General features: G+C 43.0%; 1 protein-coding gene across 4 annotated transcripts in view; it reads left to right on the top strand.

Annotated features, from left to right (window-relative positions):
• PTPRG (protein tyrosine phosphatase, receptor type G) overlaps nucleotides 1-15882 on the top strand; it is a 740009-nt gene that overhangs the window by 599725 nt on the left and 124402 nt on the right. For all 4 annotated transcript variants that reach the window (XM_023510661.1, XM_023510664.1, XM_023510662.1 and 1 more), the window contains one exon: nucleotides 5003-5195. In XM_023510661.1, the coding sequence (XP_023366429.1) occupies nucleotides 5003-5195 (193 nt within the window). The remainder of the gene's footprint in view (nucleotides 1-5002; nucleotides 5196-15882) is intronic.

The raw sequence follows: 15882 nt of genomic DNA, 5'->3' as shown, positions 1-15882 counted from the left end.
ATGGGGTCAGCTACAGGGAATCATTTGGACATGTCTACTATCAGCACATACAATTACTCTACCACAGTGTGACTCTTCCAGTGAATCATGCTGAGCCATGTGAGTTGTGCCATGAAGTGGCCAAGAGCATCCAAGACCTGAGTTTCTAATCCTCACTTCACATTGGTTGCTGTGTGACCTTGGGCATGTTATTTTATGTCTCTGAGCCCAGTTTTCCTTTTTAGTCAATAACACTAATACTAATACTACTATTAATCATAATAGTACCACCAGCCTTATGGGATTTCTGTGAGGATTAAGAGAAGGCGCATACCACTCTTGACACAATGCCTTGCCATATAAGCGGCAACGCTCCGTATCAGCTGCTGGTGTTAATGCTATAATGGTGTTGTTAATAATATTAATTGTAATTGTTTGAAACATAATAATAAAAATAAGTTAGAAACCAAAATAATGTCTGTGAAGTGCTTAATATAGTACCTGGCACAGAACAGTTTTATAGACTTGGGTTATTTGGAAGAAAAGGAGTAACAGGCACATGTAGCATGTTATAACTGTTGGAAGCTTAGAGTACAATCATGGTTACCACATTCCCCATAAAACAATAATAATAGTAATAGAGGTGGTAATAACACTTACTGAGCACCTGCTGTGTGGCAGCAGTAGTTTCAGATGCTTTATGTAGATAGTAGCTCATTGAATAGTTACAGAAACCACATGAGGTAGGTAATGCTGTTATCTTCATTGTACAAATAAGGACACTGAAACACAGAAAGATTAAATAATTTGTCTAAGATCACACGTTGAGCAAGTAGGGTTTACAAAAAAAAAAAAAACGAACAGGATTTTGAATCCAAGTAGCAAGAGTAAGGGTTTTGAATTTGCAGAATTAGGCAAAGGCAGATCACTCGGGCCTCAAGGTTAAGAATGGGAGGCTCTTAAAAGGTATTGAACAGAGGCGTGATGTGATCTCATGCACATTTTTATAGGATCACAGTGTGGCTGCCTAACCAGCTCTAGAAGGGTCAAACAGATGAAGCACCAAACAGTTAGAGGCACAGAGTGATGCCATTTCGGGCAGTTGGTTCTGTGGCTCTCGCACTGCACAGGGCTTCTCGTTATACAACTCTGGGGGTCCCCTTCTCGGGGTAGTCTTATGGCATCCTTTGGAATCCAGTAGGTGGAAGCCCAACACAAGGGTGAGGGTCAAGGGACAGCCTAAAGCAGCCGTGTAATGATGGATGTTTCTGGCCCAGATGATCACTGCTCTTCTGCCAGAGTGAGAACTGTAGACCCCTTCACCAATCCAAGGATCACTGAGGTCTTCTCTCACTGGGCAAGCATGCCAGTTACCAAAGAGGCCGCTGGCAATTTTTATTCAACTTAAAGAAATAACAGAGTTTTAGTAATTGCTACCAGCCTACCAAAGGACATTTGATGAGCTTGTTCTCCTTTCCCTCTTTTGTGTGACTGTCAAGCAAAACTATGATCCAGTTGACAATATAATATCATTCAGGTCATCAGTTCACTCTCAGAAGCATCACATCCTTCCTTCAGAATCTTCGGGCAAGTTGAGTTAATGACAAAGACGCCACCAAGCTTTTAAGCCATAGCATGTCATTAAGCTGTAAGAGCAATTTAAGTGAAAGCATTTTTGTGTTAAATGCAGAACTTGCCTCTTTTCTACAGTTATGTGACTAGTTATTTCCTGGGGCATCAGAAATCAACTTCTAGGAGAACTCGGTGCAAGCTGTGGAAGAAGCAAGCATTCTAGAGAATAAACAGACCTCAGAGTCTGGGGCCGAGACAGTCTCCAGGCCATTCATTCTTTTCTGGCATTTCAGAGATTAAATTATTTCAGGGGAATTAGCTGTCCCTTCCAGAGAATTTCCAGTCTAACTTGCTATGTATGGCAGCCCAGTCCCTTCTTTTAAAAATCACCCTAAAAGTTAAGAAATTCCACCCTCTATTCAACTCACGTCTCCAAGGCTTTAATTTCAGCCAGTTCCTCTTCTTTGGCCTTCTCTGGCCAGCATCTTCTACATACAAGGCCTTTAATCACATTACTCCTTATTCATCTTTTCTTCAGGCCAAACAATTCCACTGCCTTTAACCTTTCCTCACAGGATTTACTCTCCATCCTTTTAATCATATTGCTTTGTCTTTTCACTGGACCATCTGGGGGCGGGGGGGCAGGTCTTTGTTAATTTCTGCCATAGAACTGGACAAAGTTCTTTTCTCTTAGAAAATTGGGAATCTGTACGCTCTTAGTTCTAATTTGGGAAGTCCCATCAAGTGAGCCCACATCACCAGGGGAAGCTGATTTTTCAACATCTCTAGTTGTCTTTGTTGACTGCTAAGTTTTAGTAAGTAAGTAAGAGTTCAGTGAAGTGAGCAGTCCGGTTTTCTTGATTTTTCTGTCATCTTTTGCCATTCTTTCTTTACTATGAATAAAGAAAGGACAGCAGAGAGAAAAACAGGGGGAGGAGGGCAAAGTCTGCATCGAGATTGTATGAGCTGTTTAGAAGTAAGAGACTCATAGGGAATTGGGATGACAGGAGAACAGCAGGCTACTTTTGCTTTTAGGCTGTGTAGAGACAGTCCTGGGTCCTATTTCTATTCATTACCTTGATGAAAAGGCTTTATTATGAAGCTATATAATAATAGAATTGGAGGGGAGGAAAAATGATTGAGAGTCCACATACTTAAATGATTCATCTTGGCTAAAGTCACTATGTCAATTCATTACTTTCTCATGCAAAAGACAGGGAGTTTCTGTTTGGAGCCCATTATTTTCCGTGTCATTCTCTGAGGCTCTTGGAAAGACAATGGAATTAAGTTCCAGGCTTCAAGATGACCACCCAGAATTTGCAGAAACTCAGGTAGTGATTCCTTTTTTTATTTTACATGCTGGTGTCTGCAACCTTCTGGATCCCCATAACCCAGGCAGTCACTCAGTGCCTGCTTGGAACCGTCTTCCTAACACAGTCCCACCTTGTCACTCTCCCCTTGGGGAAGCATTCTCACCAGGCACTGGAGGAGCCAGGTATGCCAGAGACGGTTCATGCGTTCTTCTCTCCCTCATGCCATTTTCTTCTCCTACCTCAAGAAGTTAGTATTTTTGACAGCTGGGCATTTCACATTCATTTCTCTGGTGACGAGAATAACTGTGGCCCTTGGAGAACAAGTCTTTGTCACCCAGTCACTACTCTATGCCATGTATATAATAGAATGACCTTTTTTAATGATCAGAACATTGAGAGCCATAAAGAAGCCCTTTTGATAATAGAACTATGCCTGGGAGCCCTGATTTATTTTTTTTCCTCTTTGCTTTCCATTAAAGTTTAATCAACAGTCTTTGTGGAAAATGTTTTTGTTTGTTTGAGACAGTCTTACTATGTCACCCAGGTAGAGTGCTGTTGTGCTACAGCTCACAGCAACCACTAACTCTTGAGCTTAAGCAATTCTCTTTCCTCAGCCTCCCAAGTAGCTGGGAGGGTGCCGGGCTAGTTTTTGGTTGTAGTTGGCCTAGGCTGGATTCAAACCCACCAGCTCTTGTGCATGTGGCCGGCGCCCTCACCACTGAGCTACAGGCACCAAGCCTGGAACATGTTTCTTAATGTTATTAATAATACTGATAACCGCTGATCTTTAATGAGGACTTACTGTGTACTAAGTAATTTACATAGCTTTTAATCTTTCAGCAACATTACAGGATAGGTACTATTACTGTATTTTTATAGTTAAGGAAACTTGAGTTACAGAAAGCCTGTCCATGATTACCTGTCTGGTAAATGCTGACCTTGGGCAGTTTAACTTGCATATCATGTATATAGCATCTTGGTGGCTTTGCTGAAATTGGTTCCCAGTAGGTTAGAAGATGCTTGCTAATAAGAATTAAATCCCTGACTCGGCGCTTGTAGCACAGTGGTTATGGTGCCAGCCACATACCCCGAGAGTAGTGGGTTCAAACCCGCCCATTGTTGTTCAGGTCAGCTGAACAACAATGACAACTGCAACAAAAAATAGCCAGATGTTGTGGTGGTTGCCTGTGGTCCCAGCTATTTGGGAGGCTGAGGCAAGAGAATTGCTTAAAGCCCAGGAGTTGGAGGTTGCTGTGAGCCATGATGCCACAGCACTCTACCAAGGGCAACATAGTGAGACTGTCTCAAAAAAAAAAAAAAAAGAATTACATCCCTGATATTTATCAAGCTCTTACTACGTGCTAAGAACAATTTTAAGCAATGTACATGGATTAAATGTTTTATCAGTATTTATTTATTTATTTATTTGAGACAGAGTTTCATTCTGGATTGAGTGCTGTGACATCATAGTTCACAGGAACCCCAAACTCCTGGGTTTGAGCATTCCTATTGCCTCAGCCTCCCAAGTAGCTGAGACTACAGGTGCCTGCCACAACATCCGGCTAGTTTTAATTTTAGTAGGGATGGCATATCACTCTTGCTCAGGCTGGTCTTGAACTCCTGAGCCCAGGTGATTCACCCACCTCAGCCTTCCAGAGTGGTTCTGTCAATATTTAATGTTGGTTAAATACTCTGATTATCACCGTTTGGTGGAGGAAGGGTGGAGTCTCAGAGATGGTAAAGCCGCTTGTTCAGGGTTCTAGACTGAGTGACTGGTGGAGCTAGAGCTCAAATCCAGGCAGTCCTGCTGTAGAAACCCCTGGCTCTGCCACCATTTTATGTTCTTTTCTGTCATACTAAGGTCTTTCTGGAGGGGTGCTGCAGAAAACACAAACTCAGAGAGTTCTGTACACCCCTCCAATAACGTGTTCTCCTGGTTTGTTGGCATACAGGACCATGGCCAGGTGAGCCTGTTGGCAGCCATTCCCGCAGGCAGCCTTGGGCCCTGCTGGGTTCATCAGCCGTGGCATGGGCACTTCCTACCGTTTTGTGTTCTTATCACCCTCACCTGCTTTGGACCACATCACTTTTCTAATTGATGGGTTGGTTTTTTCTCCCTTCTCTGCTTCTCTGTTCAGCTCGAGGCTTTTTATTCCATCTTCACCACGGAGCAGCAAGACCACGTCAAGTCGGTAGAGTATCTGAGAAACAACTTTCGACCACAGCAGGGTCTGAATGGCAGGGTAGTGTCCAAGTCTGCTGTCCGTGATGCCTGGAACCATGACATGAACGACTTCTTAGAAAACCCACTGGGGACAGAAGCCTCTAAAGGTATGTTTGGATTGAATGCTCTTGCTCAGAGGAAGATTCCTTATCAAAAATCATTAAATCGGCTTGCTGCCTGTGGCTCAAGTGGCTAAGGCGCCAGCCACATACACCTAAGGTGGCGGGTTCAAATCCAGCCCCAGCCCGCCAAACAACAATGACGGCTGCAACCAAAAAATAGCCAGGTGCTGTGGCAGGTGCCTGTGGTCCCAGCTACTTGGGAGGCTGAGGCAGGAAACTTGCTTGAGCCCAGGAGTTGGAGGTTGCTGTGAGCTGTGATGTCACAGCACTCTACCCAGGGGGTCAGCTTGAGGCTCAGTCTCAAAAAAAAAAAAAAATCACTAAATCAAAAGGAGTTCATTTCAGCCAAGAATTGAAACTTGATGTTAAGTGCATTTGTTTCTCTGCTAAAAGAAACTTGTCTGGATGATAAGTAGAAGCAGCGATGGAAAGAACTTCTGTTAAATAGATATGATGAAAATTGCCCTTTCGACTAATAATAGATCGGTCATTCACTGCAGTTTTACTTTGTGACTTCAAAACTAACTAGTAGTATGGAAACAAAGCTTTTTGAAAAGTGTCTTACTTTTTAACTGTTTTCCTGTTGATCAGGTGTGTATCCCTGAGCTCAGGTATTAGGACCTTTGAATTGCTTCCACCACCCCCCTGGGCAGCATTCTTATTAACGTTCACCCCTGTAAGGAAATACAGCTCTAGCTTTCACTCCTGCTGACAATCCCTTGCTTTTTCCAACTATAAGTTTACTCTCTATATCTGATAAACATGAGTTTATCATTTTCAGCCACCTCCGTTTTTATCATTTCTACTCTCTCATGTGAAATGAATATGAACATCTCTTCCAGGAAAACAGAAAGTCTGATTCTACCTTCACACCCCTTCTCTCGGGCGCCGGGATTTGTCCTGAGTGTGGTACCGAGCTCAGGAAACGGTAACAGGAGTGAGGCTGATCAAAGCCCTAGTACTTGGAAGGGAGGAAGGGACAAGAAGGAATTTTCTTTTAATGTGAAAAGATGCATTTTTCCCAACCCAGTGCTCTCCTTCAAAGTTGGGGGCTTAGATAAGGTAGGAAGAGTTTGTCTGATTTTTCATCACTGAAAGTAGACTATGTCATTATTGTTAGTTTGGTAACTTGTGTGGGGAGGTTTTGTTTCCAGAGTGCCCCTTCTCCTAACAAAAGGGACCGGTTTATTGGTGTGTGAACTTTGTAGGATCAGAGGGAATGAGATTATATTCCACAAATAACTGTGTTGGCATGCACTTGGATGATAAATGAGCCATTTTCCAAGCTCCTGGATCTGTAAAGGAGCTAAAAGAAGAGGAAAAGGAGTTGAAGAATGTGATCATTTCCTTCCTGCCTGTGTGATTTTGTTTGGGATTAGTGAGGAGAAGTGAGCCTGGCCAGGTTCCCTGGAGCATTGCTTGAGATTCAAGTAATTTGGGGCCGTTGTAATTCGTCAAGGGCATCATCCTTTGAGAACAATGGGAGAATTAAGAAGCTCACAAACCTGTGGAATATCTGTGGTTGGGCTGGCATAGAAAATCTCATGTGGGCTAATTTTTTTTTTTTAATGCTAGCTAAAAAAATAAAGAAAGTGACCAAAATTGAAGGACTTATCTCAAGAGGAGGACTTACCTGGGAAAAGGAGGCCTCTAGGGGATTGACTATTTTGTGAGAGGTGAATGTAGAGGACGGGGGTGGGGGGGGTGGGGGAGTGTTATATCACAAGTGAGCATAAGATTGCTGAAATTATAACAGTTACAAAGCTCTTTGCTGAAAAATGGGTTGAGCATATGATATATCAGCTGTACGGAGAAAATGCATGGCTTTTCGGGGAAGGTAGATAATGGTTTCTGTTGCATTAAATTGTAAAAGTGGACAAGATCTTACACTGAATATGCTTTTTCTGAATTTAACCAGAGCCACAGACCACTCCTTAAATATAGGGAATCTGTTCTTCATTCTTCAAGGTTTATTTGAATTATCATGGTGTTCATTGCTGACTCTTGAGATGTGTGAATATTACAGTGTTTTCTAATCTTTCTAGAGAGGTACAGAGAGAGATAAATATCTAGGTAAATCCCATTTGTGTTTTTAATATATTATGGGATATATACAGAAAAGTACAGTGCGGTATGCACACAGCTTGGTGGATTTGCACAAACTGGGCACACCTGAGTAATGCACACCCAGATCAAGAATTCATCACCAGCACCACCCAACCCCTTCCTAATCACTATCTGTTGCCAAAGGAAACTACTACCAGAAATTAGCTTTGCCTGTTTGTGAATTTTACCGAAGCAGAGTCATCTCGTCCACCCTGTTTTGTATCCTGCTGCTTTGGCCCTACGTTGGTTTTGGAAGTTCTCTGCGTGTCTGCATGTAGTTCTAATTTGTTCTTTCTTCCTGCTGAATTCCATTGTGTGACTATACCTGAATTTATTTGTTTATCTCAGTATACGTGAATATAGTTTGGAGATGATGAAAATTCTGAAATGCCTTTTATGAATGTGCGGACTTACCTCTATTGGGTATACACCCAGGAGTAAGTGCACGTATATTCAGGTTGGGTTAGATACTGCCCAAGGGTTTCCTGAGGGGATTAGATGTACCACTTTATACTTCTGCCAGCAGTATAGGAAAGTTTCTTATTTTTTAACAGCTTTTTTCTTTCTCTTGAGACAGAGTTTCACTCTGTGATGTCATAGCTCACGCAAACACCTGGGCTCAAGCGATCTTCTTGTCCCAGCCTCCCAAATATCTGGGACTACAAATGTGTGCCACCATGATCCGCTAGTTTATCTATTTTTCAGTAGAGACAGAGTCTTGCTCTTGCTCAGTCTGATCTCGAACTCCTGAGCTCAGGCAATCCACCTGCCTTAGCCTTTCTGAGTGCTAAGATCACTGGTGTGAGCCACCACACCAGCCTAACATTTTTTTAAAGACGTAATTTACATAGCAGAAAATTCAACTGTTGTAAATGTACAATTCAGTACTTTTTAGTGAATTTGTAGTTGAGCGGCCATCACTGCAGTCCTGTTCCAGGGCATTTGCCTCACCATACCAAGTCCCTTCATGCCATTTGTAGTCAGTTTTTACTCCTTTATTCAACCCCAGTAACCCTGGTGTGTTCCTGAATTTCACTGGGTGTTACAATCTTAACATTTGTCTGTGTGGTGGCATGTATCAGTAGGTCATTACTTTTTATTGCTGAATAGTATCCCTATTGTTTCAAATAGTAGCTTTATTGAGATTAAACTCATATTCCGTAATGCATACATACGTTGTTTTTAGTATGTTCACAAAGTTGTGCAAACCATCACCACTATTTCCAGCATGTTTCTATCACCCCCAAAAGAAATCCCATACCTAAAGGCAGCTACTCGGTCCCCATTCTCTTTCCTCTGCTCAGTGCTGGCAACCACTAATGTCCTTTCTGTCTCTGTGGATTTGTCTATTCCATACATTTCATACAAAGGACTCAGAAAGTATATGGCTTTTTATCAAAGGCCTCTTTCATTTAGCATAATATTTCCAAGGTTCATATGTATTGGAGCATATATCAAAATTTTGTTCCATTTTGTGGCTAATTAATATGGTACTATATGGATATATAACATTTTGTTTGTCCATTTATCAATTGATGGACATTTGAGTTGTTTCCACTTTTTGGCCATTATGAATAATGCTGCTATGAACATTCATGTTCAGCTTGTGTAAACGGATGTTATAAACTGAGGAGTCACATTGCTGCATCACATGGTGACCCTTTGTTTACAGTTTTGAGGAACGGCCAAATTGTTTTCCAAAGCAACAGCACCCAGTTCACCTTCCTGTCTACAGTGTGTAAGATTCCAACTTCCCTTCGTCTTCACCAATACCTGTTATGACGCCCTTTTTGTATTTTAGCCATCTTTGTGGATGTGAAGTAGTTTCTCTTTGTAGTTTTGATTTCCATTTCCCTAATGATTGGTAATGTCTCTGTTTGCTTTTATGCACATGTCATGGAACCATACGCAGCATGATCAAATTCTCTTCCTTTCCCCACCACCCTACAAGAAAACTCAGGTAATTCAACAGCTCTGTAGGCCAAAAGCCAGGGCAGGTGCTAACAATCAGGAGACAGCTTGAGGGCTTCAGTCATTAACCTTTGAAAGATACGCCAGAAAGAACCAGTGCAAACAGTTGATTTTCTTTCTCCAGTCTTCTGTAAAAATCGAGTTTAAAAAGAGAAGGGTGATATTCTGTAATCTTCAGGTAATTCATAAAGAACAAACCATGTCTGATTGGCATTCTCTCTAGTCACTATTAGAAGCTTTCAATGCCCAGAAAAGCTGTTGTGTTTTATGCATTCATTGGGCTACCGTCACAGAAGAAAGAAAAATAAATTAATTACATAAGGCAAGAATCATTAAGCATTTTTGGCTATAAGCCAGATAGTAAGTGTTTTTGGCTCTGTGGCCCTGTGGTTTGTGTTGCAATTACATTGGTCCTTAGGTGTCTGCAGGGGATTGGTTCCAGGACCCCCACAGATTCTAAAATCCTTGGACGCTCAAGTGTCTGATTTAAAATGATACGATATTTGCATAAAACCTACTCACATCTTCCCATATACTTTAAGCCATCTTTAGATTACTTATAATATCTAATGCAATGTAAATGCAATGTAAATAGTTGTTATACTATACTTTTAAATTTGTATTTTTTTAATTTTTATATTGTTTTTTATTGTGGCTTTTTTCTTCATCCACAGATGAGAATCCGTGGATATGGGGGCCAGCTGTGCTTGTTCTGCTGTTGTAACCTGAAGGCAGCCATAGACAAAATGCAAATGAGCAAGTGCAGGAGATGTCTTCCAGTAAACTTGATACAAATAGGTGGCAGAACAGATTTGGCCTGAGAACCATAGTTTAGTGGCCCCTGATGTAAGGGATGGTCAGAGTAAGTTGGAGAAACCTAAGTAGAGAAGTCATAGGTTTGTTTTAAGGTAAACATTTTCTGTCTTCAAGATAGCAGTGGCCATGACTTTGAACTGGTTTTCTGCTTTCGTATTGCACTACAAGACCCTGGGACTAACTAGAGATTTATTAACTTGGTAACCAAGCACTTACCGATCCATCTTAACACCTGGTCACCTTTCCCCTGAGTGGGATAACCAGAGTCCCAGTTGACTGAATTTAGCCCCCTGCCTCCCCCAGCCCCCTTGGTAGTGGGTGAGTTAACACATCCCATCCTGCCCTCTGTCAGGATGATGAGACATCCGGGAATGGAAAACACAGAATCTAGCCTTTCAGTGCCAAGCATAGGAGGCATGGCCCCATATCACAACAAAGGGAAAGGGGGACAGTCATCTTAATATTGTACTGTTACTAAAGAAAGACTTTTAATGAATGTCATCCATAAAAAATAGAAGCCCTTAGTTCCAGTAAATGGCAACAATATTTAGGCTTGGTGGATTGTTCAAGGGACATCCAATTTGCCACTCTGCCCTTTGTCAGTAAATAACTTGGACAGACTTTAGGATTTAATGGGCTGTCATTTCAGTCATTCTGCAACACATCCCGGGCACATGGAAGAGCATTCCAGGATTAAGTGCTGAATACTGTCTATTGTGAAGACTTTTGGAACAGTGAACACAGAAAAATAACTTTCCTTCCAATAACACGAAGCATATGGTTTATTAATTTAACGAAACCTGTTCAAACCACAGTGGAATCAAAAGCACTTGATCTGATAATTTGATTTGATGGCTTAATTAAAGTGACACTGCATAATGTAATAAAAGCAAAGGAAATAGAGAGGACGCCATGCTGCCTGCATGCCCTGTAGTCTCCTAAGCCAAGGCTGCGTTTTTTGGAGGATAGTTTTTGCTTCTGCTGATGGAGGGATCTCTTTTTTAGCTGCTTTTTCCATGCTAAAGATTGCTTCCTGTTTTGGTTAAAAGCAGCTTTAAAGGACATACACCACTGTGTGTGGATGCTGAAGTAACTAGTCTATTTTAAATCAGAATACATTGAGAAAGATCATCACATTTTCCACCCAAATTAGCAAACAAAGAAGTAAGTCTATGATTGCTTCTTAAAAAAAAAATTAACATTGAAGTCATAGTTTTCAGTTATTTTTGGAGAAAATCATAATGTTGTTCTATTTTCAGTTTAATCATTTCCACTCACCAGATTAATGAGCTTGAGTTACTTTATTTTATTAAAAGAAGCTCCAGTGTGAACACTTAATTCCTTTGTAGTTAGCTGCCCTCCCAGAACGTCTTCCAAAAAGTTACCTCCTTGTTAATTCCAGAAACTTATAGGGCAGGAAACTACATCTTTTGTGTAGCCCTTGTAGTGAATCTTTAACCCCCTTCTTTCAAAAATAACTTTCATTTGCCATTATTTTTTAGCCTTAAGAGTCCAAAAAGTAGGTCAGCTTTAAGACCTTGGACCATCCTAAATACTTTTGAAGGTCCTGCCATGTTACACCAAACATTTTTAAATGCTCAGACAGCTCATGATTTCTATAATTTTATGTAAATGTATAAGCGGTAGTATAAGTTACCTTTGATTGGCTGACATTATGTTGATGTTTTGTGAACATTCAGAGTAGCATTAACTATTTTGCTTTATATTTTGGAGCCAGTAAGTTTCTTTTCTAGTGTGAGACATCTTCATCTGCCTTTGAAAGTGTATTGAGTCTGGGGCTGTACACAAAGCACCTGCGGTTGAAGGGATAGGAAGAGGTTTCTGTGTGCTAGACACAGCTTCTCCATTCATACACTTTATTTAATCCTCAGAATGACCCTTGCCAGGATTCACTTTTCAGTCATTACACATTTGTTGAGCACTACTATAAATAAATTCTAGGCACTAGAAATAAAAGTGAATAAGGGAGAGAGCATTCATCAGGGAGTTTACATTCTAGAGGGGAGAAATAAACAATTCAACCGATGATAAGCCCTCTGTGCTGTTCTGAAGGAAATCACATCACGTGTGCAGGGAGCTTGGTAAGGGATGGCGAGGAGAAGCTCTTCTTAGAGGGGCAGGTGGTGATAAGGAGCCAGCTCCTCAAATATGGAAGGGGGCGGGGAAAGGTCACATGCAAAGGCCTTGAAGCCAGTGAAACAATGGGAAAACAAGATTAACAAAGGGGCTGGGGAAGTAGGGAGGCCTTCTCTTGGTAAGGAGTTGAGATTATGTTCCTATGGCAGCTGGTTGCCTTTGGAGGGGTCCACTGGGCTTGTGGAACGATCTGAACAGGTGTGTAAACCCATCATTCTAGCTGTGTGTACAGAGGTCTAGCAGCAGAGTCTGCCGGACCCATATAAGAGGTGAGAGAAACACTCCAGGTTGGATGTGGATGATCATGGTAGAGATGAAGCGATGTGTTGGGGACAGATTTTGGAGTAGAGCCTCAGGCATTAACTAATAGTTTGAATGGCGGCTGGGTGTGGGTGAGTAGAGAGAGAAATGCAAGGTCTTTGTTTCTCTTTCACAGGTGAAAGGGTCTGAGACTCAAGTCCGTGACTCGTCCAGAGCCTCTGAGCCAAGAAGTGGTAGAGCTGAGATGTAAACTGAGATCCTCTTGTGTCCAGATGCAGCATTCTTTCCATAATCCAAGGGACTTCTAGCATCTTAAAGAATACCCAATGGTGGCCCCTCTGCCGAGGTGTCATCAGGTGGCTTGAACAAACAGTTTATTACTCCTTCCCTGAATGAAGGAACTTTACAACTAAACATATCTGTGGGGATCAGGTGTGGTGCTTACGGCCACTAAGGACCTGGTTTGGGGCCCATCCTGGGAGGGCCGGTGCACCTACTTGATCTGGACCATGGGGCCTTCTAGGAAGAGGATTTTGTACATTCTTGAAACAGCAGGGCCTGACATCATACCTGCCACATAGTAGGTGTACAGTGATTGTTCAGTGAATGAATGAAAGGGTGGATGATGAGACACTATAAGGCAGGGTTAGAGTGCAGACTTGGGAGTCACACCAACCTGGACTCTAATTCCAGAGTAACCATTTACAATTGATCTTTTTGTGTACTCAAGTTACTATCTAAACCTTTTTTCCTTGTCTTTAAAAAACAGAGATAGTAATCACACATATCCTTCCTTGGCTGATGGCCTTTTAAATCATACTGTCTATGGAATTTATAGGATTGGGCCTTGGACGTGGGGAGTACTTGGCAAATTATACTTTCTTGTTTATAGTACAGCAGTGGTGTCTTTGTGTGCTCAGGACAACCTCTTGTTTGTAGCGTGGTCATTGGAAAACACATTTCAGAGTAAGTAGGCCGAGTGCCCTCCCCGGCAGAAGAGTGAAGCCTGGCTGTCTGGGCTTGCTGAACCCCTTCCAGTGAGATTCACGGTCCTTATTATGGCTCACACATCAAGTCCTGCCCCTCCATGGCGCCTCTTGTGTTCCCCTCCCCTTGGCATCCTGAAATTCAGTCCACCCACTCTCCTTCAGTGTCAGCAGCTGTCCCCCCTGACCAGATGACCCTTGCCCTACTTCTGTACCCAACTGACCCCTCCTCAGCCTTTGTAGCTCCGCTCAGGAGTTCCTTCCCCAAGGAAGTTTCTGCCTACATTGGCCACCCACTTGTGTCAGGGCACCAGGACCTCACCCTACAGTCCTTATCTTGGTTGGAATTTTACATTCAAATGTATAACTTTTTCTCTAGTATCTAGGTCTCCCACCCCCTCCAGAAGTTCCGTGATGGGTGAGACTGTCTTATTTTTCTCTCTTTTTATTAGACAGAAGGTGCTGTGATCACTGTTGGCCTTGGTAAATAGTGGATTGGATAGGTGGGTGTGTGCATGCGTGGCTGGGCAGGAGACTGTGTGGATGCTGAGAGGTGAAGCTGAGCCACTCGTGCCAGGTGGCTAGGAGTAGAAGATTGTTTCCACAAGAGTCAGCACAGTTGGGGCATTTGTGATCTAACCCAGGCTAAGTGCTGCTCCTAGGTGGGGAACATAGCTAGGAATTGGGAGTAGGATTCCATGCCACTCCCAGTCCCCAAAACCACAGAAGCTCCTGGGATTTGGGAAGCATCTTCCGCTATGACCAAAAGCCACCTTGGATGGAAGCACTCATTTAAAAAACAACAGGCTAAGCACTAGTAGCTCAGTGGTTAGGGCACTGGCCACATACACCAAGGCTAGCAGGTTCAAACCCAGCCTGGGCATGCTGAACAACAATGACAACTGCAACAAAAAAATAGCCGGATGCTAAGGCAGGCACGTGTGGTCCCAGCTACTTGGAAGGCTGAGGCAAAAGAATCACTTAAGTCCAAGAGTTGGAGGTTGCTGTTAGCTGTGATGCCATAGCACTCTACCAAGGGTGACAAAGTGAGACTCGGTCTCAGGGAAAAAATAAATAAATAAACAAATAAAATAAAAAACAACAACAACCAAAATAAAAAAAAAAACCATGGAGAGAGGGCTTTAATCTCTGTCATAAGGGCAAGTAAAGCATCAGGATGCTGCAGATAGAACTGCTATTTCAGCTTTAGAGCAGTTGAGCAGATATTGGTAAAAGACCCCAGGGGCTGGCTATCGTTTTCACACTTTATAAATATTACCTAATTACTTAATAGTCTCTATCTCCAGGCAAGTAGGCCAAGTTAGATCTTCAGGGCCAACTTAGCAACCCTCCCATGGCTTCTGCTTTTCTTTATTCGTTAGACAAATCTTCTCTGACATTGGGTTTATTTGTGTGGGCACCATGGTGCTCATGAACAGCAATCTGGAAATTAATAATAAAGGCCAGCAGCATCCTTCCTTCCAGCACCGCACAGCTCCCCTTTCCCGCTAAGTAGCATTCACCGCCCGTGAAACAGGAGGCTGCGGGCCCTCCTCAGAGCCACAGGAGGATACAGCCAGGACACAGACTATTTATCTTCCCCCTTGCTCCCACTCATTATTCCTCAAACAAACCGCGGGTGGTCAAGGTTGTTTTTCTTCAGGTACCTGTCCAGGAATATGAACAGAGCCCTTGCTTTCTTATAGCATAAGACACAGTCTCACATCCCCAGTCACTGCGGCCCAAGAATCAAAGAGCCACCACAGAGACACAGCAGTTGGAGCCACGTTGGGTCCTCTCCAGTCATCCCTTCCTGCTTCCTTCTTCCTTCTCAGCGCAGCTAGTGGTCCTTCTGGTTGCTGGCTCCACTCCTGCGCCTGCCCTCTCCACTGGGTTTGTGATCGAAATGAGCATGTTGGCTGTCACATTTCAAATCTCCGCCTGTGCCAAGAAAACACTGCCTCTACCTCTGACACTAAGCTCTGTCAGGTGCAGGGAGCTGTGCAGTCTCTGTGCTTCTGGGCTGGCACTAGGAGAAGCAGCCCAGAAGAGAGGATCCTTTCCAGGGAAGAGTCTACTGACCGTTTGAAACTTCGTTTTCATCCACTGGCTGAGCATATGGACCCAATTGCCGAGGGCAGCCAGAAGCCCCAGTTGGGTCTCTTCCATGGGCTGGACTGGTGGTTTCTAACTGGGCCCACTAGGGGCGGTGTCTGCTCATAGCCTGGTGTCCATCTCAGTAGCTCTGAGATGATACTTAGATACCAGTCTTGCATTGCTAAGAGCAGCTACAGAACAGGCTCCCAGGTTTCCTTTAGGGTCCCCTTGACCAAGCCCTTGGGGGCTGCCTGAGGGTGGTACCCAGGTGTGAGAGA

Source organism: Otolemur garnettii, unplaced genomic scaffold (genome assembly GCF_000181295.1).
Source record: "Otolemur garnettii isolate 467f Iridium unplaced genomic scaffold, OtoGar3 scaffold00015, whole genome shotgun sequence".
In the NCBI taxonomy this organism is placed as follows: Eukaryota; Metazoa; Chordata; class Mammalia; order Primates; family Galagidae; genus Otolemur; species Otolemur garnettii.
Note: the sequence above shows the minus strand (reverse complement) of the source record. Positions and strands in the feature narration are given on the sequence as shown.